We start from the raw sequence: 22,896 nt of genomic DNA, 5'->3' as shown, positions 1-22,896 counted from the left end.
ATTGAGTAATCTTTAAAGAACAAGAAACTCAATGATAACAGTCACATTACGATAACTATAATGTTGCTACAAGGTAAAATGGTTTGTGTTTATTTAGTTGAGATGAAGTAGCTCCAGCTCAAGCTTGTCTGTAACTAGCAGGATATGTATTTACTTTCTGTCATAACTCTTGCAGTGACCTCCAAACAAGAGTCAAAATACTGCTCTCCTGCACGTGGGAGGCCAAACTTTCTTCCCTGAACAGGGCACATGTGGCTCAGAAACATTCATGCATGTTACATGGGTAACAGCAGAGTTTTGTTTCCCCACCATGCTTGGAACAGTGACGAAATGCAGCCACATCCAGGTTGGAGAAGACTGAGGTGCCAGGGCACAGCCCAGCCTGGAGGAAGAGATCTGTCTGCTCTAAGGGCTTGGCAGAAGACACGCAGGGAGATCCAAATGCTGATCAAGGGAGGCTCTGATCAATCCCTCAACTGGTCTGCAGATGGCCAAGGTCTTGGGAGCCGTGCTAATGTACATGAGCTGAAGACATGACTTCATATTTCCCAGGTATGATGTTCAGTTTGCTCAACCATGTGTTAGCTCTTTAACTACCAGTTTCTATTTAAAGCCATATTATCCTGATATGCTTTATTCTCAAAGCCTCACTCGTAAGAAGTCGTAAGAAACTCCTTTATGCAACATAGTTGTAAAAACAGTGAAAGAGCAGAATCATAATTCACTCTGTCAGAGTTCCACACTTGGATTTATCCCACATAAGTGTGGGCGAGGGTGCTGGGTTCAGACTGCAGCCTGCTGGGGACTGTTAGCACATGCACACGTGCTTGTGTACACACATAAATGTGTGTGTAACCTATATACTCACAGAGATGTGTACATACATACAAATCTTTCCTTGTGTGTGTGTGTGTGTTTCTGTGTATACACGTATATTTATACAGAGAGGAAGAAAGAGATTGAGTACATATGAGAAAATAGTTCATTTCTCCTAAGATCTGAAATGCCCTCTGGATGTGCTTGTCTCTCTTTATTAAGTAGAGAGGAAACCTGGGGAACTGAAAAAATGCTATTTTTAGTAATAAATTTCCTAGCTTGTGCTACTAATACCATTGTAACTTATTACACTGAAAGGTATTTTGAATTTAATTAACTTGGCTTTTAATCCTGATTGGTTTGTTCGTTCTTCCACTGTGAGCAAGAAAAACGAATTGTGTGGTTTCACCTTTATTACCAATCAGTGTCCAATCACTTTCACTTTTACATTTTCAGACATGTACACAGTGCTGCTGTGTGAGAATATAGACATTCTTCCTGAAGAAAACAACTCTTTTTGTTAGCAGGAAAAAAATGAATAAATAAAAATTCAGGGAACCTTTTTGCTATGTAAAACAATATATTTTAACAATATATTTTATACTATCTTTGTTGATCACAATTCAAACTATGCCGGTTCAATTCTGCCTTTAAAATTTGTTGTTTAATATATCCCTGGACTTAATGTGGGGGAGACGCTAGTCTGAGGTCCACAGAGAAGACGTCATAACTTCTCCACTAAAATGGTTCTCATGACTGTAGCTCAATGCTGCAAGTCTGAGCCAAACAAGTGAATTCACAACACCTAAACCTCCTTTCAGCTCCAGCCAGCCCAGACTAATTTTTTCACACTTTGACAAAACTCAAATGTGGAAGAAGTAGGCTTGTCTTTCCACAACAGGCACAGTGACCCTGGGTACCCCTAGGGCACCTTCTAAATGTTCTTTCTAGACCATCAGTTGTTAGCATTTTCTTCTTTTAATTTAAAGCCTGCATCTGAGATGACTGCTTCTCTGAGAAGGAGGAACATTTTCCCAGTTCTGCCAATGAGTGTTGTTATTTAATATAGGAAGACAGTATTGATAAAACGTGACCTAAACCAATGGCAATACCTGTTGATAAAGCTATTGTGGTTGTACATGCCCCTAAAAGAACAGGAAAAGCATAATTGCATTAAGTGACAATTTCACAGATGAAAATAAGGGGGTTTAGTTGCCCCCTGTCCCTGGTCCCTGGAGCAGGGCAGAGTCTCTCAGGGCTACAGCTACAGGAGTTCAGTGCAAGAGGCTGAAGAAAGAACTTACCTCTGCTCATTCACAGCACTCAGCTTGTTATTCAGAACCTGGTATGTTTCTGAAAATATCTACTAATGAGCGTTTCAGGTCTGTTGAGTTTTAGCCAGGTGCATTGTGTTGAATTTCATAACTGTTAATGCTCAACTGAGACAGCCCGATTTCTCCCATATCTGAGTGTTGGAATTGCTTCCTGATCTCATATCAACACAGAAATGATTTCTACATAGGAATGGCACAATGCTGCTCACATTATTTGTGGTGACACTTCCACACAGCCACTGGCCTGCTATGGAGGACAGGCCTGACAATTCCTCAAACCAATATTTTATTTCTGTGCACAGTTCTGCATCTTATTTTTCCCCATTCTACTTTCCAATTTGCAGATGCTCCTTCTGCAAGGAACTGGAATGAAGAAAATCTCAGCTTCAAGATTGCACTGGATTTAGTTCACATCACTGTGGAATCTTTAACACAAAGAGATTAAATAGTGAGTGCTGCTATCAATATATAATCATATCTTCCAAGTACCCTTTTCTTGTAGCAGTAGCCTCTATTTGGCCTCTGTTAGAACATACTGCCCGTGTTTGACTATGCTGTGTTTTTGCTTCCCCATCAGAGATACCAAACTGTACTTTAGTGTTTTAGCAGAAATCCCTCTCAGCATTATTTGAAAATGCTCTGTTTGTTAACTAAACAGTTTGCATGAGTTATCACAAAGTCTAAAAGGATATCAGGCTTCTGGAAATTTATCTAATGCAAAAACGGCTGCTTGAGATCAATGTCCAGATCACAAACTTCACTCATTTTGCTTTTACATACCGGAAATAATGACTCATATGATCTATCTTCATTTCTTTGCAGTTCAGTAAGATGGCTTATTTGCAGCCAAAAGAGAATAAAGACCAATAAATGACAAATTAAATTCTGGCAATTCAGTTTCATCATCCTTTCCTCAAATATGCAAAACAGTTTTGTTAACACATCGCTTCAAAAATCTACAAAATATATTTCAGCCCATTTGTAGGTGGGCTCCTTTATTAAATCACAAAACCCATACTGCAGTATCCTATAATAATGGTCCATAGAGTGGCAGGGAAATTACTGTAATTTCCCTCCTTGAAAAAATGGGCAAAGCCATTCATAAATTCAAAACATTTTTGTCTGAAAATACCAAAACTCCTTTTTTTCATTCTAGACCTCTATTTTCCATGCTAACATTACATACCACTTATTGGTATTACAGTCCTTGTTTTTCAGGAGCTACATAATACTATAGTTTAAAAATATGAACCACAAGCTTTGTATAAATTTATTAATTTCTCTCTGGAGTTACATTTCATAATACAATGTGATCAGTCACCCTATTTTCATATTTCAAATCAACATTCCAGCCTGCCACAACAGAAGCCTGTAGGAAACATATAGGACATCGGCAGATCTGCCAAGCTGCTGGGGCTGTGCCTCCTCAATCTGCTTCCTTACACTTTAAATGTTAACATTGCTTTAACCTTCATGCTTCTGCAAAGCGCACGGGGGATTTGAAACCTCTCACACCCTCCACAACCACATCGTGTAAAAGCACTGAAGTCTTTGCTTTTCCAAGCTAATGGAAGACAAACAAGGGAGTGACAAGTGGGTGAATGAGCCCTCTTCTTGGATTTGGACAGCAGGGAAGAGGAACATGCCTTGGGAAGAGTTAATCTTTCCTAGCCCAGCTTAGCATGGCTGGCTGCGTCACAGTGATTTCCCTTACAGGACGGAAAAGTTTGTCACCACTGTTTGCTTAGGGTTGTGTCCAAAAGCAGAGTCACACCCTGGCAGGACCTGCAACTGTTGGAAGCCCTCCGTGCCGGGTCTCTGTGCAACCCCCAGGGACCAGCTGGGGAGCACAAGACACCGGTAAGGCAGAGCTGGAGCAACAGCAAACACTGCAATGAGGCTTTATCACTTAATCATTAATTCGCAGACTTTGATTTAGGAGCATTTTTTAATATGTAGGCTTACAAAGGAGCAATAACTTCCGCAGAGTGTCCAAGGGTGTTCTTTCAAGCACATTTCCCTCTCTAATAGACTTACAAATTTCCCGTCAGGTTGGTGCTTACTTAGCTCTGAAATTTGTCTTGCTGTAACAAAGTAGAAAAATTAAATTTGCCTAAAATGAAGCGCTTCCAGGCCTATCCACACGTTTAAAACAGAGCTTGATACTGTACAGCCATGACTCTGCTGCTGTTGTTGCACTTTATCTTTATATGCACGTTTCAGTGTTTGCAGAGCCAAATTCTGTCTACAAGCAGTCTGTTTTTTCAAAGGCATGCTGTGGAGACAAAGGTTGAAACCCAAATCACTTCACAGCAGTCTGCAAGTCTGCCTCTCTCTTCAGAAGTCGTAAATGTGTCTAAGCAAAAAGCAACAGTTCTCCTATCTGTAAATAATGGGCTCAGATGAAATAGCTCAAATACCTGAAAAAATCCTTTTTTAAAGCAGGGAAGGAAAATCTGGTTCTGGGCACCAGCCTGGAATACTTCAGGGCTGGTTTAGTATGCAGGAAGTAAAGAAATGAAAAGGCAAATGGTGGCTCAAAAATGTCATTGCACAAACATGCATGCATATTCTCTCAGGCCCTGCCTGGTGGTTCAGTAATGCAGCAGGCGATGATAATGATACAATTTCATAGCTCCACTAATCCCAGGGGATGCACAAAATGCTTGACAAACTGATGTTCTGTATCAGCAATAAGCTGGGCCTTTCCTTCTCATCTGTAGAGGAGCGGAAGAAATTACAGTACAAATATAGCAAAATCTGTCTGGTAAGCTCAGAAGCAAGTGGAAGCATAATGTATTCCCTTCAATGAGCACATTAAAATATGTATTAATGAAGAAATTCAGGCAACTTTGCACTTAATTAGCAGAAAAGCTAGAATTGTTCCATTTTATTTTGCAGGAAGCAGAGTGGTGCAATAGGAGACAGAAATCACCTAGAAGACACATAGGCCATTTGTGAGCATAAATCCCTGATTTGGAAGAGAACATGGAGGTGTCTGATCTCATTATATGGGAGAGAGAGAGAAAAATCCAGCCCTGGCAAACTTCATTTATGAACCTTGTTGTCGAGCTCTAATTTCCTCTACTGTTGTCTTTGTTTTTTTGGCAGTTCGCTTATGATTTTATGAGTAGATGTGATCCAAGTTCATTAAATGACACCATGTCAGAATCATGTAAAAATTTTCTTGGGTAAGGAGTCATCATATCTGAACAATGAGTTTTATTTGGGTGGGAAGCTGAAGTCTACCAAACTAGGCATCGTTTCTGGTTGAAGACTCTTAAGACAGACCGGCTTGGTGATTGCATTCATTCTGAGAGAAGTCTGCTCTTTTTCATAGATAGGCAACCCTAAGTTTAGGCTCATGAAGCATGCTCCTGCAACGAAAATTATCAAATTCAGTTAGCTTCTTGATTTGTATTGGAAAAAGCTTAATTTTTAGTGCAACGTAACGTTACATGTTACCAGGCCAAAAGTATCGCTCAGCAGCTTAGTGCATTGAGATGCATGAGCTGCTTAGAGACAAGAACAAAGTATTGTTGAATAGGCCATCAAAAGCTTGCAGAAAACTTATTTCGATTCCTCACCATCTCTGGAACAAAGAAGTCCAAAAGGCCAAGAAAGGACATCTTGTAGTTTGAAGCTTTTGACACAGACAACACCGCTGCTTTGCAATGTTGTCGTCTGTTGTTCCCCTATGGCACATTTCTGCAAGTATCTTCAAGAGATGTCTATAATCTCAATGACAATTTCTCATGAGAAAAAGAAAAAAGAAGAAGAACTAAAGTATTCTTCATGGTCACCTTAACTAGAGGAATATGAAGCCGTAGCTAACAGGCAGCGTGCAGGAGGGGGATGCTGGCACAGATCCCCATGCCCAATGGTATCTGTGCAGAAGAACCTGCAGGACTGTGAGGCTGAGAGTGCCCAGTTCAGCAGTGAGCGAGGTCAGTGGTTGTGCTGGGGGGCAATTCCTCACCCAGCCCTCTCCCAGAAGCAGAGCTGAAATCCCAAGTAGAGCACAAGAACAGCAGCAGCTCCCCTGGTCAGAGTGACTTCGCCTCATACCTCTAAGAAATCAGGCTAAAATTATTAATCATGGGAGCACCTGTGACAGTCGCAATGTCATGGATTATTCCAGGACTATCAGATGGCAAAGGGACAGATGCTGTGGGCATCTGCAGCATTAACAGACTGTTCACCCATGTTATGAATTTATATATCTCCTGCAGGTTTTGCTACCAACTGCATTCCTGGTTAAATGGGTCAGGCAAGGAAGTACATTCACTAAAGGACTTGCAGTTTTCTAGACTTCACAAACTTCACTTCCAGAGGAAATACCCTATATTGATTTGATGTGGTTCAAGAAGGTGGCAGGGAGAGGACCAGAAGCTTTATAGCAAGACCAGCTTGAATCAGAAAAGGGGTTGTGCTGTGGATTCAAGACTCTTATGGGTGAAAAAGCCCTAGAAAACAGCAAAGAAATATTCTTGGTCTCCACGTAGCAGTTGTTAAAGGTGTATAGAGCGAGACATTCTGATAATCTCTTTATTATTTGAAGAATCTTGTTTTTTTTCATAACGCTTTTATTCCAGCAACAATGCTACTGTTCCAACAGCTTTGTAAGAGCTACTGAGCTGTGAGTTAACCCTGCTGTTGGCCTGAGAGAAGAAGGTGCTGAGTTAAAGCAAAGACCTTTTCAAGCTGCAGAAACCATCAGCTCAGAGAGGGGAAGCGACTGAAAAAAGAGGCTAAAGGAGACCTAATAATGATTCCCTGAGGAACACTGCTGGTCAGAGCAATTAGCTATGAATCTAGGAAAAGTAATAATTGAAAGGAGAATAGAAGGTTTATTTTAATTCCTCAATGTCTGGGAGCACTTTGGATGGGAGCTAAAGGAATGCTTTTCCTTTCTAAGCAGATCCCTTGAAAGATCAAAGCCGTGATGTCCTTAGGATGTTGGGGCCACTTGGTGGCCAGGGCCACTTTCCAACCCCAGCTCTTCATGCCTCATTATGGCACATGATGGGATAACTGGAACATTAAATATGTTACATTAATTATGGAGAGCTATGGTCTATAAATGTGACTGTGTGGGATATCTGATTTCTAATGCAGGCTGTGAAGGATTGTCCCTTTTTACTGTGGTCAGGGAGGAGCTGCCAGGCTCATCAGAGACTTAAAAAACCCTCAGCTTTTCAGTTACCAAGAGGCTCAGTGCTCTCACATACCCAATTTGTTGTAAGGAGAATGCCATGCAGTATTGCTCAAATTAGCTGCCATCTGATTTCAAAAAAGTCACTCATTTCTCTGCTGCAGCTCAGCAATGATCAGATACACACAACACGTCCTCGGTCAACTCTCAGTGGAAACTCTTCTTTTGATTTCACTGGGCTTTAGATTTAGCTTGTGAGAGGCCAGGCCAGTTAATAGAGTAATGTGCTTTAAAACAAAACGTGATTATTAGTGACCTTTTTTCTCCATAGAAATCAGCAAAGAAGTTTACTTAATTCTTTGTTCTTTAACCAAAGCATTAAGCATTTCAGCAATCTGTACATGTGGCTGTATAGAGTTACAGACCAGAAAATTCACAATAGTGGCAATTGTCTCTGCAACTGCTTTATCTCAGTGAGAGATATATAAGCAAGCCTGTCACAAAACACATTGCTGTACAATGATGTATAAATTGACCAATGTTCCTATTAGGAATTTTTGTCATAAGTTTTTCAGCAGAGGGAAGGGCACAGCAGAATCATTTTGAAAAGCATTGGCATCGCTGGTTGAAAAATCACCGCTCCTTTTTAAAACCCCTTGTTGTGTCTTTACTAGGATGTACCATGAGACACTTACAAGCTGTGTTTTATTAAAATGTTTAATTAGAAATATGAGTTATGCCTTGCATGGCAACAGGAAACAACCATAAAATATCAAATAATGTATACTCTGATTGTCTCAGACTACCAGAGCAGTCATGCATAAGTTCAAATCCCTTTTCAGTGGGACACTGATTGAATTCTTTGATGAATCTAGGACCATGCATTCAGCAGCTTCTTCCCTTTCCCAGGATGGGTTTAGTTATGTGAAGCCAGAAATCGCCTTTGTATGTTTAGACTTCGGGAGCACATTCAGCTGGAACCTAGCCTTGCACCTAGGGTTAGACCTCTGCAGTAATTCAACTCTCCTTGTTGTGGCTCTGGACAAAGACAAGAAGGACTACGGAGTTATGTTACTCACTACAAGTTGAGGAATCAGCTTTCCCTGTGGCGTGATCCTCCCAACCGCTTTCCCACAGGAACTGCACAATGTAAGTTAAGCTTTTGCCTTTGCCATTATCTTGCTCTAGTGGCTCAGTTCCAACACATAGCCATGTACCACCTCATTATTTATACCCTGCTAGCTTCTTATTCACTACCTCAGCTTCCACCACTAATATATTGGAATAACTGCTTTTTCCTTGATGAAAGACTCATTATAATTGCAGCTTCTCTGTAGGGGTCAGCACCTGCTCCCCGTGAATATAATAAGGTGCTCCAAGTGCCACCTCACCTGCAAATGGTGTTTTTCCCTGCAGAGTCACTTCCCAGGGGCAGTAAGCTGCTATTGAATTTCTGCAGTAATATTTTAATTTAATAACTTAATTCAAGATTTAATGGCTTTCTTTCCTGTGCTTTGTAGTATAATTAATTAATGTGAGAGGAACTCATTAGACTTGGGGATCTGAGATGCATCGGGGCACGCAAGGGCTATAAACCTCATGTTAGGGCCTATCGAAGGTGGGCACATGCAGAGCTGTCTATGGAAAGAATAAACTATTTTATCCTTATGCATAATCAGAAAATACTTTGCTAATAGTTGGGTATACCTTTTAATCATTTCGGTAGTTTGTAATAATAATGGTAAAACCAACAAAAGTCTGGTCCACTGACATTTAAGGTGGCTAAGCCCTAGGCTTCCTGGAAGATCTCTCCCAACACCTCCAAACGTTAACTTAAATGCATGTGTGCATGCCCAGGAGCTGTGGGCACCTCTGCCTCTTGAAAAAGCTCTTTGAAAAAGCAGACCCTTTGAGCCTGACACTGAACAGTCCACCATGGGACTCGGTCTCCTTGGCTTACCTAGAGCTGGGGTGCTGTGCATATCACATGTCACCATCACTGTCACCTGCATTGCTGGAAGAGGGGAAGCCTTGGTGTCTCAGTCCTCCAGAGAGCACTGTAACTGCAAGACTGCCAGCTACTTGAAGGTGGAGATTTCTTGTTCCTTGCTGGTGGTGCTCTTCTGCTTTAATCTGATGGGTCAAATATTCACTGATCCAGAGAATACAAATGGCTCGGGCCTTCAACAGGCAGAGTTTGCTCAAGTTCTCTGTTCAAGCCCATGCTCTGGATTAGGCAGAGCATAGGTTTGAGACCACTTTCCAGGTAAACACTTGAGCTGCCCACTTAACGGCAAGTCTGGCGGTGGGTATCTCATTTATTCAGCTTGCAGTGAGGGCTGAAGGACCCAGCTCCATGGCTAGGTGTGTACACCAGTCTGTCTCACAACTGTATATTTCCCTCTTCTGCACATGCCTTTCACAGGTGTACTGCTTTCCTGAAGAGCTGAGGAACATAAGCACAGAAAACAAAAAGAGGAGAAAACACAGCATCAAAGATGTTTCCATAAAGTGACACCTTTGGGTGTGAAGGATATGCTCCTCACTGTGCATGCAGTGCTGAGGTTCCCAGCAGAGCACCTTTTTCCCACTGGATGTGACCAACAACCCTAGTAAAAGCGCTGTAAAGAAGAGTGCTGCCAGCTGCCTTCTACAGGAGCTGGAGGAGTTGTGTGTGGAGGCCTGTTCTCCACAGACACAATGTACATCAGCACTGCACATTTCTCTGTGTGCTGTCAAGGTGCCTTGATCCTTCTGTCTGGAGGCTCCTCTTCCTCTGTACAATTTCTGTGGTGAACCAGTTACACTTGTGGACCTGTTTTGCTCAATTAAACCTTTTCCAGTGATGTGAGTCGTCTATTTCATGGTCCATAACATCCTCGTTTCATTTCCTCTGCCCTCTGGTGATTGACTTGATTAATACTATGTAAACACTTTGAGACCTCATTGCACTAACTACTGTACAGAAAGAGCAGAGCTTGTCCCAGAATGCTTGTTCTAAACAGGACTAGATGGAAAAACTTCAGGAGCAAGGAAAATTTAGAGAGAGACCAGACTTTTATATGATCCTCGGTTAACGTGGTTCTTAACAGTGGCAGTTAATTTCCTCTGATGAACTTGGTATGAGCAACAAATTCTGGTTCCAACACAGGGACTGACCACAGTCCTTATTGACGCAAAGTGAGACAAATAAGCCTCATTGACCACTTGACATGAATTTCTAGCAAGCTCCAAACATTTCTAACAAGCTTTTCCAGCTCTGCTTGATCAGAGGGTGCTTTGAGTTCTTCATTTCCATCTAACTCCTGATCGGGAGAGTCAAGCACCCTTTCCACAGGTGTTAGGGAGATGCCCGTGTAACTGTTGGGCCTGGCATACAGCTCACAGCATGTGGCCAACAGCTGTCACAGATTGCACGAAAGGGGTCAGAAACTCTCCTGAGAACTGCTTGCAGACATGCTCAGCAATGGTGGTGACATGCCATAGGGCACCATCTCCCACACCCACTGGAGCAACTGACCCTGCAATACCAGGGCACTGCTCGGCCCAAGCTCCTGAGGGACTGTACAGTAACTAGTAAGCGATCTCTTTGTCTGTATCTTGACTTGTGAGCTTTTCCATCTTATTTTCTCCCTCAGTAGGACTGAGAGAACAACTCTGGTGTTTGGTCCTTTGGCCAAGGTTGATTCACCATAGGAAGGATGAAGCTCTGCAGGTCTCAGGCTGTGCAGCATCAGAGATGATGAAAAGGATGTTGACTGGATCCCCTCTGAGACCTGGATAGAAGAGGCACCTGAGCCCCAAGCTGTACTGAAGGAAGGACAAGCAGAGCCTGTGCTTCTTGGATTGGAAAATATAGACTGCAATGATGGTGAAGGCTGAAAACTTGGAAATCAGAGGAAGGCTCCTGCTTCTTCTGAAGATCTGCAACTATAGAATACATTTAGTGCTTCAGTGGCAGATGAGTGGCTGGGAGCTCTGTGCAGTGAAGCACTTGAGCTGGGCAAGGCTGAGCCACATGGCAGCACCAGGAGGGAGCAAAGAGTGACAGCAGGGGGTGACTCCCGGCTCTTGGGCACACAGGGTCCCATCTGCCAACCTGACCTGCTGTCTGGGGAGGTTTGCTGCCTGCTAGGGGCTTAGATCTGGGATGTAAAGAGGCTACTGAGGCTTGTGTACCCCTCAGACTATTATTCCCTGCTGCTTTTCAACGTGGACACCAATTACATGTCTGGAGAGTTCTGGAGCACATCACAAATGACTACATGACTCTGGTGGCCAAGAACATGGGGGCCCAGGTGGTGTTTTCCTTGATCCTGCTGGTGAATGGAAGGGGCTTGAGATGGACTAGACAGATCCAGCTGGTAAATGACTGACTGTGCAGCTGGTGTCAGCAAAAGGGATATTTGTCTTCTATGACTGTGAGACCTTCCTTAAGGTTCAAGGACTGCTGGGAGATATGGGATCCACCTGACCAAGTGGGGAAAAACATCTTTGCCAACAGGTGGACAGCTTGGTGAAGAGATCTTTAACACAGCAATGATGGGGAAGGGAGATCCAGACCCACAGTGAAGTGAGAAGTGGCGAACTGGGTGGTCAAGCAAAGGGTGCAGATTGATGTGGGCAGCAGAAGTGCTCTGAAGGGGGCTCACCCAAAGTGTATGTACTGGAAGACTGAAGTGCCAATAGGACAGGTCTGTAAATCAGCACTCTGGGAGCCTCCTTGCACTGTCTCTACATTAATGCACACAGCATGGAGATTACAGGAATTGAAGGTCTGTATGCAGTTGCAGGGTTATGATCTCACAGGGAACACAGAGATGTAGAGAGTTAACAAACAACTGAAGGCTGCAAAGGATGGATGCAGGCTCTATAGGAAGGACAGACCAGGATGGTGAGGAGGTGAACTTGTCACTAACATGAGAGCTGTAGGAACACATGGAGATCAGCCTGGGGTTGGGTGACAAAACCTGCTGAGAGGTCATGGGCCAGGATTAGCAGGCAGAACGATGTGGACAACATTGTGGTGGGTGGCTGCTACATACTGTCTGACTGTGAAGTAGATGAGGCCTTCTTCAGTGGACAAGTGGAAGAAGCCTCATGATTAGAGGTCCTGCTCCTCACAGGGGACCACACTCCAATATCTGCTGGAAGAGCAACACAGCAGTGCACAAACACTCCAGGAGGTTTAAGGAGTATATTGATGACAGCTTCCTGACATAGGATCAAGGAGGAGATAAGGGGAGATGCTCTCTGGTGAACATTTGAAAGGAAGAACTGTTTGGGAATGGGAAGGTCCAGGGTAGCCTTGGTTGCAGTTACCATGAGATGGTGTGGTTCAGAGTCTTCAGAGAAGGGAACAAGGCAAATAGTAGGATGACAACCTGGTCTTCAGGAAATTAGACTTGGGCCTGTTCGGGGACCTGCTTGGAAGAATCTCACAGATGCGGTCCTAGAGAGAAGGAGGTCCAGAACACCTGCTTGATAGTCAATAGTCACCTACTCCAAGCTCCAGAATGGTCCATCCTTTTGTGCAAATCAAGCAAAGGTGCCATGGATGATCAGAGTTCTTGACAAAATTCAAACATAAAAAGCATGTAAGAGGTGGAAGGTTTCCCAGAGAGGTCATAAGCATCTATCATTGGAATTATTAAACTTCTGACTGGATGTGGCCCTGAGGAAACTGCTGTAGTTGTCCATGCTTTAAGAAAGGGGGGTGGACTAGACAATCTCCAGAAGTCCCTCCCACCCTTAAGGATCTTCTGTGATTGTGAGTGTCTGCTGTTCCCCACGCCGCTCCATTCCAGTGCTCAGGCACCTTCTCTCAGCTAATAGGAACTGCCTCCTGCTGCAGTGCTGAGCTCTTGGAAAGAAAGTACAAGGCAACTGCTCTTGCAAATTAAAACTTAGGCCACTTTCCTTTATAAAGACAACTCAAGAAGGTGCTAGTGGTGGGCAGCCTTCCTTTATACAACATCCTAGAGACCTGAGCATACTTTCAGGATGGAGGAAGACTGAAAAATTGTTTCCTCTTCTGCCTGGCCACAATGGGGATTCAACCTACCTATCACTTCCAGATTTTTATGAGGCGAGGACTTTCCAGAGTGCTGTGCTGGAAGCGATCCACAGTGAAGAAAAGAGGGAACTGAAGAGAAAACCCCTCTGCAGCAGTCCAGTGGCACAGAGCAGCCAGCCAGGAGTGCAGACACATCACGGTCCATGTTCCTGCAAATGCATTTTACATTAACCTATTTCTGTCTCAGGTGTGTTCTGAAATAAAAGGGCAGTGCAAACGTTCTTTTTAAGAAGCTCCTCTTTGGTATCTGAGGTACACACATTCCAGGAGCAACCACTGGGATCTGAAGCAGGATCCTGCTTGCTGGATCTCCCTCCCTATGGGCACAGGCTCAGAGAAGTCACAAGCTGCTTTATTTTAGGTGCTGGGATAAATTTCTCGGTGAGAAAAAGGGCCAGAACCTCAAGATTCTGGAAACACTATGGTAAATAAATAAGAAATAAATAAAAAAATAAATCACAGTTCAGAGTTTAGTGGCCTCCAGTGCTAGGTGGCTGTTGAGCAGGGATTTACAGGTGTTGATTAGGGCACCCAACACACATTTTTGGTTCATTTTCTTTTCAGATCTAATATCAGACACCTGAAAATCCAGGCACTCTACAGGGCACAGCTGGATGCCTCATACATCTTGTTCAAAGTCACCTAAGTTCATGCCAGCACTCAAAATTAAATGTTACGGTGGAATCCCACCTGTGGCCCTAAGTCTTAAAAGCTGCTGTCTCTTTTATAAGAATTTGTCTCACTCTGTCACACCTGTGAGAAGACTGTCAACAACAGCTGCAACCCCCAGAAGAACTAAGATCTCCACCAGTACTTCCATTTGAGGTCTCATCTTGTTACAGCTGAATTTCCTCAGGATGGTTTCACTCAAAGTATTCTTGCTTGAGCTGATTCAGTGCTTTTGTGTGAGATTCAAATAGGTCTTTCTCAGGGAGAAGTACAGTTTGTTTGCTGTATGGCTGGTTTTGTCATCATGGATGTGCACATAGTGGAAGGCTTTGGTGAATTAAGAACCATTACCCTATAAATGCAACATCTTACTGCAATGAACAACCCTCATCACCTTCAGTAGAGAAATTACACTGCACCTGGTGTGGGTGGGTAGAACACAGATCCCATTCCACCCCTGGAGCTTCCATGAAACAAAACATCACACAAACCGAACAGTTGTACGGATTTTCCAAAAGCTCCCCATGAGTTCTGATGTTCTCTCGTTTCTCCCTCTCACAGACACTACATCTGTTCCTTTAGCAGCTGCTGGCAGACAAGACAAGCCCGGGTGCCAGCTAATACTATATGATCTTCTGCTGAATTCATTTTCCACTTTTAAAATTAAATTATGGGCCAGATCCTCATCAGATGTAATACAGCTATTGCCTATTAAGCAGCTGATAGTCTGGCCTTGTACAGAGATCATTCATCCACTCTCTTTGGAGCAAGAACAAAACCAAACAGATTTTGATCTGACATGTGAAGTCAGTGAAAACATTGATTGTTGTGTGTCTGATGCATCCATCATGAGAAATCACTAGTTCTTCAAAAAGCCAGGGAAAAAACACACACTATTCAGAAAGCAAAGAAAAGAAAGGTTGTAAAAGATACTATAAATCTTTTATTTCTTTTTAGTTACTATGCAATGCCCTTCATTTTGAAGGAAATGGTACAATCAATGATCTGTACTTCTTTCTCAGGAAAAGAAGATATTTGCACTAACAATTCAACATTACTGACAAAAGACAGCTTACAGAAAACACTTGTGGTGGAAAAAAATAAATCATATTTTGTGATTACACTTGTTATTGTGGATGATTCCATGAAGTGTTACAATGTCAAGAATTTTGAGTGTGCATTTAGAAAAAGCTACTAATTCAATATTCATGTAAAAGAGCCATCTAAACCACCAGTGTCTGAAGTCACCCTTTCTTCCTATCCACAGTTTAAAAAAAACCCAAGAAAATTATAATCTGAAAGTCTAAGCCCATCATACAATACATCTGGCCTTACCACTGCACACTGATTTAAAAGAGTAGTCAACATATAATTAACAGTAGATTTCTTACAAATAGAAACTGCTGTTGGAAACAATGTATTTCCTATCTCTACTTAGTTACTAGTCTCTGATCTGTTATATAAAATTATAATTTTGCTTTCAAAAAAATATTTGTTCCTACATGGCTGTTAGACTTATGGTTGGTGCTGTTAACTGTCTGAAAAGCACAGGTGGGAAACCACTGGACAACACACCGCACACACCCAAGGACAGGCCTTTGGTAAAGCTTCACCAAAGGAGAAGAGAAAAAGAAAACCACCGTTACATTAAAAATCTGAAATATAGTCATCACATAATACTACCTATTTTAGTGCTGAGCATGGAATATCGAATTTAAATGAACAAAACTTAAAAAGTTTGCCTAGGGTTTCATTTATACTAAACAATTGAAAGTTTACTTTCTTAGTCTAGGGTCCTTCAGTCTGAAGAATATATTTTTCCAAGCAAGAAAATACAATATTTGAATTAGCTTTTGGGTATTTAGTCCCTGCCTACCCTGCAACTGCCTACTATGTTGGCCAGGTGAGCTGTAGAGCGTTGCTGTAATCAATACTTCGCCTTCACACAGAATCAGGGATAACTTCAAACAGTGTTCAGTTTATGCCCTTGTTCACTGCCACGGAGGGTGAATGTCTAAACTGTGTTTTTAAAATTACTCAATCAAGTGATAACTGTTGGTTTTGCTAGAAAGTATTTTCCAAGACATTATTTGCATCAAACACGCGAATACTCTGGGGAAATAAAACAGCTCATCTACATTTACTAGCTGGAGCTACATTTACACATCTGGGGCTTAGTCTTGCCAGCATTAACATGTGCATAATGATATTCACAGCAGTCATCCTATCAGTAGCGGCAGGTATTCCCAAATGAGTGAATTCATACAGATGATTAAGTGTTTGCACAATCAAAGGGCTTTTAAAACAAATGATATTAACTTCAAATGTTAAAAACACAAAAGAAAGTTCAAGCGTAACCAGACGGACAAAAGATACCAGAGAACAGTCTGCAGCACAGTTACCAGCTGGGTTTACAACTGCTGTGTAATACACCTCCCGCCTCTCACCAAATCAGCACGGCTCCTGGATTTCCAGGGGGAAACTGAGGCCAAAGTTTGGGCTGGATTCCACAAGCCTTGTTTGGACAAGAGGCCCTTTGAGAAACAACTTCCACAACAGTACTTGTTCTCCCCCCGATTATGCAACCTCAGATCCTCCACCAGAGACCTCAGATTGAAATTCCAGGCCCTTGTTCACAAAGAAATGTAAATATACAGTTAACTTCAAGCACATGAATAGTCCTACTGATCTTCAAGTCGCCCAAGGTAGGGTCTACTCACAACTTCAGACTTCGGTTTAGGCTTAGGACCTTTGCTGAACCAAAATTTCTATATGTTCAAGACAGAGCTGCAGAGAACAGCACTTCTATCTGTTCTTTTCCCCTCTCTTTTGTGATCTACACGAGAGTCTTGAAGCAGACACCTACACAAAAAAAGTCTGTTTTCCTGGGAGATCTTTTTTAAAATCAAGCTCTAGAAAGCCCAGCCTAGTCTGCTGAGAGTAACTGAGTAAAGTACAACAAAGACAAGAAACAAAGCAGTTGTGATGTGCTGCTACAGCAATTCCTGTTCTCACATCCAGCTCACTGTGGGGCCATGGCTTTAAAAACAGACTGCTTAGAAATGTTTGCAGTGGTGTTTAGCAGCACCTATTAAATAACATCATCTAATCAACAGGTAGGAGAAAAGGACCCGCCTGTTAAAGATTCAACAGTTGCATCTTAATCTGCTGGAATAAGAAATCCCTGTATGGAGGTAGCCCTCTTCCAGACTAAATTAAAAAAAACCCTCCAGGCTATGCCGCCTCTTGTACTTTTGCACATAACAGAATAGCAGGAAACAGAGTAAATTCCCAAACATAGCTATCTGGAATCCTTTAATTTTCCTGCAAGCTACCTTTTAAATACTGAACACCTGTAGCCCAGGTGTCAGAGGAACACATAGGTTTAACATAGCAGAACGCACGCCAGACCCTGCTTTGCTGCGAGGCAAGTCTCAGCAAGGCAGTGCAAGCTCTGGGATCCTTTGCTAAGGCTCTGTGCCTGTGGGAATTTATCCCAAAAGGCATGACCAGTACAGAGAAGCACCAAGATCAGCACAAGACACAATTTCAGTTGGTCAAAGACGCTTTGCTCTCCATTCCCAAGCAGATTTGGTCCTTTTTTTAATTAAAAAAAAAAAAACAACAAAACAAAAATAACAGAAAACAAAGCCAGACTACGCAGGGTATCTCAGAAGGAGAGAAATAGCTAAGTGTCACAGTTCTGATGTTTCAGACACAAGGGAAAAATATTTTCACAACTAGTTTACTGTTTAGTACCCTGTAGATACATAATATTTGACATTTATAGCATTTTCTATACTTATGACCTAGAATATACTTTAGATCACTAATGAAAAATAAACCCATTCAGAGGACTGGAAAATAATGTGCATAACAACTTACTTTCAAATGCAAGGTTATGAAGGGATTTTTTTTTAACTTTCAAAAATATCTGTAAGAAAATATTATTTTACATACCTATATTACACAGTGAAATAAACTTTGTTATGTACAAGGTCTCAGTATGAAAGAAACCACAGCCAGTCATTTACTTATGGTCTAGATAATCTCAGTCATCTCACATCAGTCAGTACAACAGAGAGTCTCCTTCATTCTTTTCCATACTATTTCAGTGATCATTTCTGCTTTTAGTGGTTACTATAATAGTAGTTCTATAAAACCTGTGTGCAGACATCCACATCTTGACCCTATTACATTTAGATATGGGTAGTTATTATGCTCTCAAAGCAAGGTCGCACACATCTGCTTGACAACCACAGTAACTTGAGTATAACTCAATTGCATATTGGAGAAAAAAGACACCAAAAAAAAAAGAAAAAAAACTTAGTGCAGACACCTGAGCTATAGCATTCTAAGGGAGCTTGATGTTAAACTCTCCCTTGGATTTGGGTATCTCACAGCCCAAAATGAGAGCATGGGAGCCATTAAGGAAACAGCACATGGTATATTTGCATAACCCTAAAAGTTATTTTTCCCTCCTGAAGCCAGGATGAAGTGGCTCTTTCAGAGCTTTTTCATGGCTTGTGTATTTTAGGCAGCAAATAAAACACCACAACCTATTTGGATTACACTGGCAAAGTTGCTTTGAATAGTCTGAATTAATCAAAAGCTGGTATCTACCTATTCTTAAATGACAAACTTTGCTCCAGTCCCAGGGGTGAAAAGGACACAAAGTACTTTGCTATTTGTGGTGTAACTGTAAACAACTGCAGGGAAGACAATATTAACTATGCTTCAAGTTTACATCACACGCTCAGTTTCCATTATTTAAATGAACTCAAGCTTATCTTCAAGTTCACCTCATCACTATTGTGCTTTAAGGGGAATGAATTTTGCATTAGAAACTGCCTCCAAATCAGTGTTTGCTCACACACTTCAGATCCCAGGACAAAGATCTGACAGTGCTGCCTGTGTGGGAGACCAGTTCAACAGCTGCTAAAAAGTTCAGGGAATATTCAAGGCAGGCAGCACTGCACTCCCTGTCCTCTCCTGTTTAATGAGGGACTTGCACAACAACTTTGGAGGCATGTCCTCTCCTTTTCTCTAATGCTACAGCTCAGCTGCATATCAAAAATTAAAAAAAAAAAAAAAAGGAAATACAAAATCTCTAATGAAGAGGAAATTGCTTTGTGGTAAGGCAGGAAAAAAGGAACACCCAAATCCCCCTGCCTGTGATGCCTTCCAGCCTGTGCTCCCTCCCATCACTTCCCATCACAGCCGTGTTTACTGTGGTGCGGAACCCGTGACAGGCTCGGAGCTAAGAGTACACAGACAAGAGGCCACCCTCTCGAGGGACAGCTTACTCATGATGTGCTCTTGCACATGAGCAACCTGCTTCTGCTCCCTTGATGTGTACCACAGATGTAATCACCTCTGCCATTTGCTTTAGGGGAGGCAGCATGTAACAAGTACTGGAATAGCTTGGTGCCTGCCGGTAAGATGTCCAGCACCCACCAATGTGCAGATGCCTTAATCAGGGTTGCACACTTCTTCCTCCCCTGGGACTGGTCAGCAAAAATACATTTTCTGTCCTCCAAGTCACACACTGATAGCAAAGGAGCCCAGCCCACCTGCAAGTTCCTATGAATTAAGGAGGCACCAAACACATCAAATCCATCTCATTAAAATTAGCAGAGATTTTTCCTTTACGCCACCTGGGGAGCTGGCTATCAATCCATGAAGCCTTGCACCAGGCAAGCAAGCAGCTTGTTGCAATACCAACAGGAACCACAACTGAAGAGAAACAAGGGCAGAGAAGGGAAAACAATATCCTCACACTTCTCAGCTACCAAACTAATCAGACAGTCAGAGCTATGTGACCATGTCCTGAAAGTTGTTGGCTCCTTCTTAATAGTATTAAATACTCTTTACTTCGGCTGATAAGTAGATGCCAAAGGCATTTAGCATCTTGTAGGGTCAGGCCTGCTAGCAGATGGTTGAGAGAAAGACTATGCATGAAGAAGCCAGAGAGGAAGCAAAAGAGGTGGGAGTGGAGATGGGTAAAATTGCCCTGAGTTTTATCCTCTACAAATAAGTCAGTGGTTTTATCATCAAGCACTGAAGGAGTTAAACACTAAAGCACAGACACTTAATCAGCTTTCCCCCTTCCTTTCACATGTGATTGGAATGGAGCTGCACCGAAGCGGCCCAAAGGGCTTATAACAGCTCAATTTCGCAGCCTTCAGTTTTAATCCCCATCACCCAGGTTAAGCAGCATGGTGGTGCTGAGGCTGCTACTCCACAGCAGTCCGAGCACCTGGATGATGATGGTCTTCCTCCTCCTCTTCCTCCTCCTCCGCAGCCTGCAGGTGGCTGGAGAGCTCCTGGATCACGGCAGCCCTACCAATCTGGTCATTTCTCCTCTTCTCCATAATCAGATCCTCCAGGCTCTGAAACTCCAATGTGTGGCTGCGCTTGTCACCCAGCCGGATCTGTAATCGGTAGGGCTGCTTGCCTATGCGTAGCTCCCCGCCAATTTTAAACTCCCGCTTGCCATACCGGCACCAGGCAGCGAAACACTCAGAGTTTCTCCAGCTCAAGTCCCGGTCCTTGCAACCCACCTGGTCCAGGGCGTTGCGCACCACCACGGCCGGGCTGAGGGGTTTGTAGCGGTACAGCCGATTGGCAATGCGGCCCCGTCTGCCCTGGCTGGCATCAGTGAGGAAGCTGTTCACCACCTCCAGCCTATGCAGGTGCACGACTTGAAAATCTCCAACATAGACCACCCAGTGCGGATACTGGGCCTGGCACACAAACTCCACCAGGTCACCTGGTTTGCACCTATTCAGCAAGTTCTCCGGGGTGTAGGTGCTCAGATGCCCCCCACCTCCTTCATCGCCCTCCTCTGGCATTGTGTCCTCCTCAGAAAAGCTCTTCTGGTAAATACACTCATCCCGGTAATAAACTGAGCACTCCACCTCATGCAGCTGGGGATCGTAGGGCTGCAGGGCAGGGTGCTCACTCCCCAGGTCGTGCACCGAATCCTGCTGCTGTTCCAGCTCATCGTCATCATTTGAAAATATGTAGGAGACTCCGATCCTGGGCCCTTCATCTCTGTCCATACCTGTCGGGTCGGCTGTGGGAACTTCCTTGTAGTTCAGATGGGTCAGCTTCTCCACCTGGTTCCCCATGCCCGCTGCAACGACAGACACACAGCGGGGCCATGAATGCGGGCAGGAGGGTGAGCGGCTTCCAGAGAAGCATTGGGGTGGCAGAACACGGCTCCCCGCTCCACACCTACCCCACCTCTCCCCGCTGCAACACAGCCCTTGGGAGAGCCCCTCGGGGAGGGTCAGCGGTGGCCGCAGGGGCTGCGGACCCCCCTGCCTGCACGGAGGAAGGCGAGGCGGCACCGCCACCTGTTAGGCGGCCGCGAGAAGGCGGAAGGCGCAGGAGCCGCCGGGGGAGCGGGCAGGCACCGAGTCACCTGTTAGAGGAGGGCTGCAAACGCCGGGGGAGATCTGGATGTGGGAGCTTGGGACGGCCAAGCTGCGCCTCCGGAGAGCCCGCACAAGCGGGCACCTGCCCGCCGCCGAGCCTCGCCGGGCTGCCGGCCAGGTGCGCCTCCCGCCCCGCACCCTCCCCCGGCACCGGGCGGCTGCAAACTTACCGGGCGGGGAGGGCTGCGCGGCGCCGGGAGCGGCTCTAGGGCGAGCGGGCGGCGGCGCGGCTGCGGGGGGCGGGCGCGCAGCGCGGCTGGATCGCGATCATGGCCCCGGCCCGCGCGGCTCCGCGCTCCCCGCGCAGCAGCAGCAGCGCCCTGCGCCGCGCTGCCGGCACTCGGGGCTGTGCAACAAGCGCCGGCGAGGCACGGCCGAGGGCAGGGAGGCTGGATCCGGCTGCGGACGCCCCGGCGAGGGCTCAGCCCCCAGCATTTAAAGACGCAGGTCTTTTTTTTTTTCCCTTTTTTTTTTTTTCCTCCCCCCCCTCCTTTCTTCCCCCCCACCCTTCCTGTTCCCCGCACCTTTTTCCCTTTTCTCTCTCCTACATGCCAAGCGGTTTTCTCCCCGCCGAGGCGGATTTGCAAGCGGAGGTCGGGCTCTCGGCGCCGCGGCTGCAAAGCTCTTCGCGGCGCTCGGCAGCGGGAGCGTGTGTGCAACACACTCGCGCACAAACTCCCTCACGCACGGCCCCTTTAAGGGAACGGTGCCATGAGGCAGCCCAACCCGCCAGTTTGGTCAGGGGGGAGTAACTGGGAGCCGGAGTTTAGCCGGGACGGCACCGAGGGGCAGAGCCGCTCCGCACCCCTCTCCGCGCAGCCCCCGCCGGGCGCCGGGAGGTGCCTCCGTGGGGCCGCGAACAATAACAGGGAAGTTGTAAAGCGAGCAACATGCAAGAGCCCGGCTCTCCTGGGCTGACTTAGTGCCTTCGATTCCTCCATGAGCGAAGCGTGTAATTAGTTTTATTAATTTCTTTTCTTTCCGACTCCAAGAGATCACTCTCTTTTTCAATACAGAAGATTATGATTCTTTCCCCCTGGAAAGGCATTATCAGAACTGGTGGGAATATTTTTCTTCCTGTGTTTTGGAGAACACCAAACAATATTCTGCTTTTTCATTAATGCCTAGTTAGTCTACTAGATGGGTTTATTATTCGTACTGTTTTAACATGCACTGGTAAATCCATGCTGTTAAAATAGACTACAGAGATAATTTATGGGAGCCAGGAGTAATGTCTTTAATTTTGTCTCATGTATTCTCTTTGTCTGTTGTCTTGTAATTTATAAACCCAACTGCACACCACTGTTTTGAGGATTCATCAAACAGCAGCAAATGAAGGAACAAATGTGGTGTTACCAGGGTGCTGGCCACTGCCCACGGACTCAAAGAATACCCGTTTCCATC

At 44.4% G+C, this 22,896-nt stretch overlaps 1 protein-coding gene across 1 annotated transcript; it reads right to left on the bottom strand.

The window, feature by feature from the left end:
* Positions 1 to 15,013: 15,013 nt before the first annotated feature.
* LRATD2 (LRAT domain containing 2) lies at positions 15,014 to 21,795 on the bottom strand. Its single transcript, XM_082044663.1, has 2 exons — positions 21,663 to 21,795; positions 15,014 to 21,188 (listed from the first exon to the last, which is right to left on the bottom strand). Exon 2 carries the CDS (start codon positions 21,181 to 21,183, stop codon positions 20,287 to 20,289), a length of 897 nt encoding a protein of 298 aa, XP_081900789.1. The 5' UTR covers positions 21,184 to 21,188; positions 21,663 to 21,795; the 3' UTR covers positions 15,014 to 20,286.
* Between the last annotated feature and the right edge of the window lie 1,101 nt (positions 21,796 to 22,896).

The sequence above is a fragment of the Streptopelia decaocto genome (assembly GCF_964273445.1).
Source record: "Streptopelia decaocto genome assembly, chromosome: 2".
Classification (NCBI taxonomy): domain Eukaryota; kingdom Metazoa; phylum Chordata; class Aves; order Columbiformes; family Columbidae; genus Streptopelia; species Streptopelia decaocto.
The sequence above is the reverse complement of the archived record's forward strand: the minus strand, read 5'-3'. Positions and strand labels throughout refer to the sequence as shown.

Coding starts and splice junctions, on each gene's coding strand:
- LRATD2 (XM_082044663.1), bottom strand. CDS start 21,183: ATGGGGAACCAGGTGGAGAAGCTGACCCATCTGAACTACAAGGAAGTT.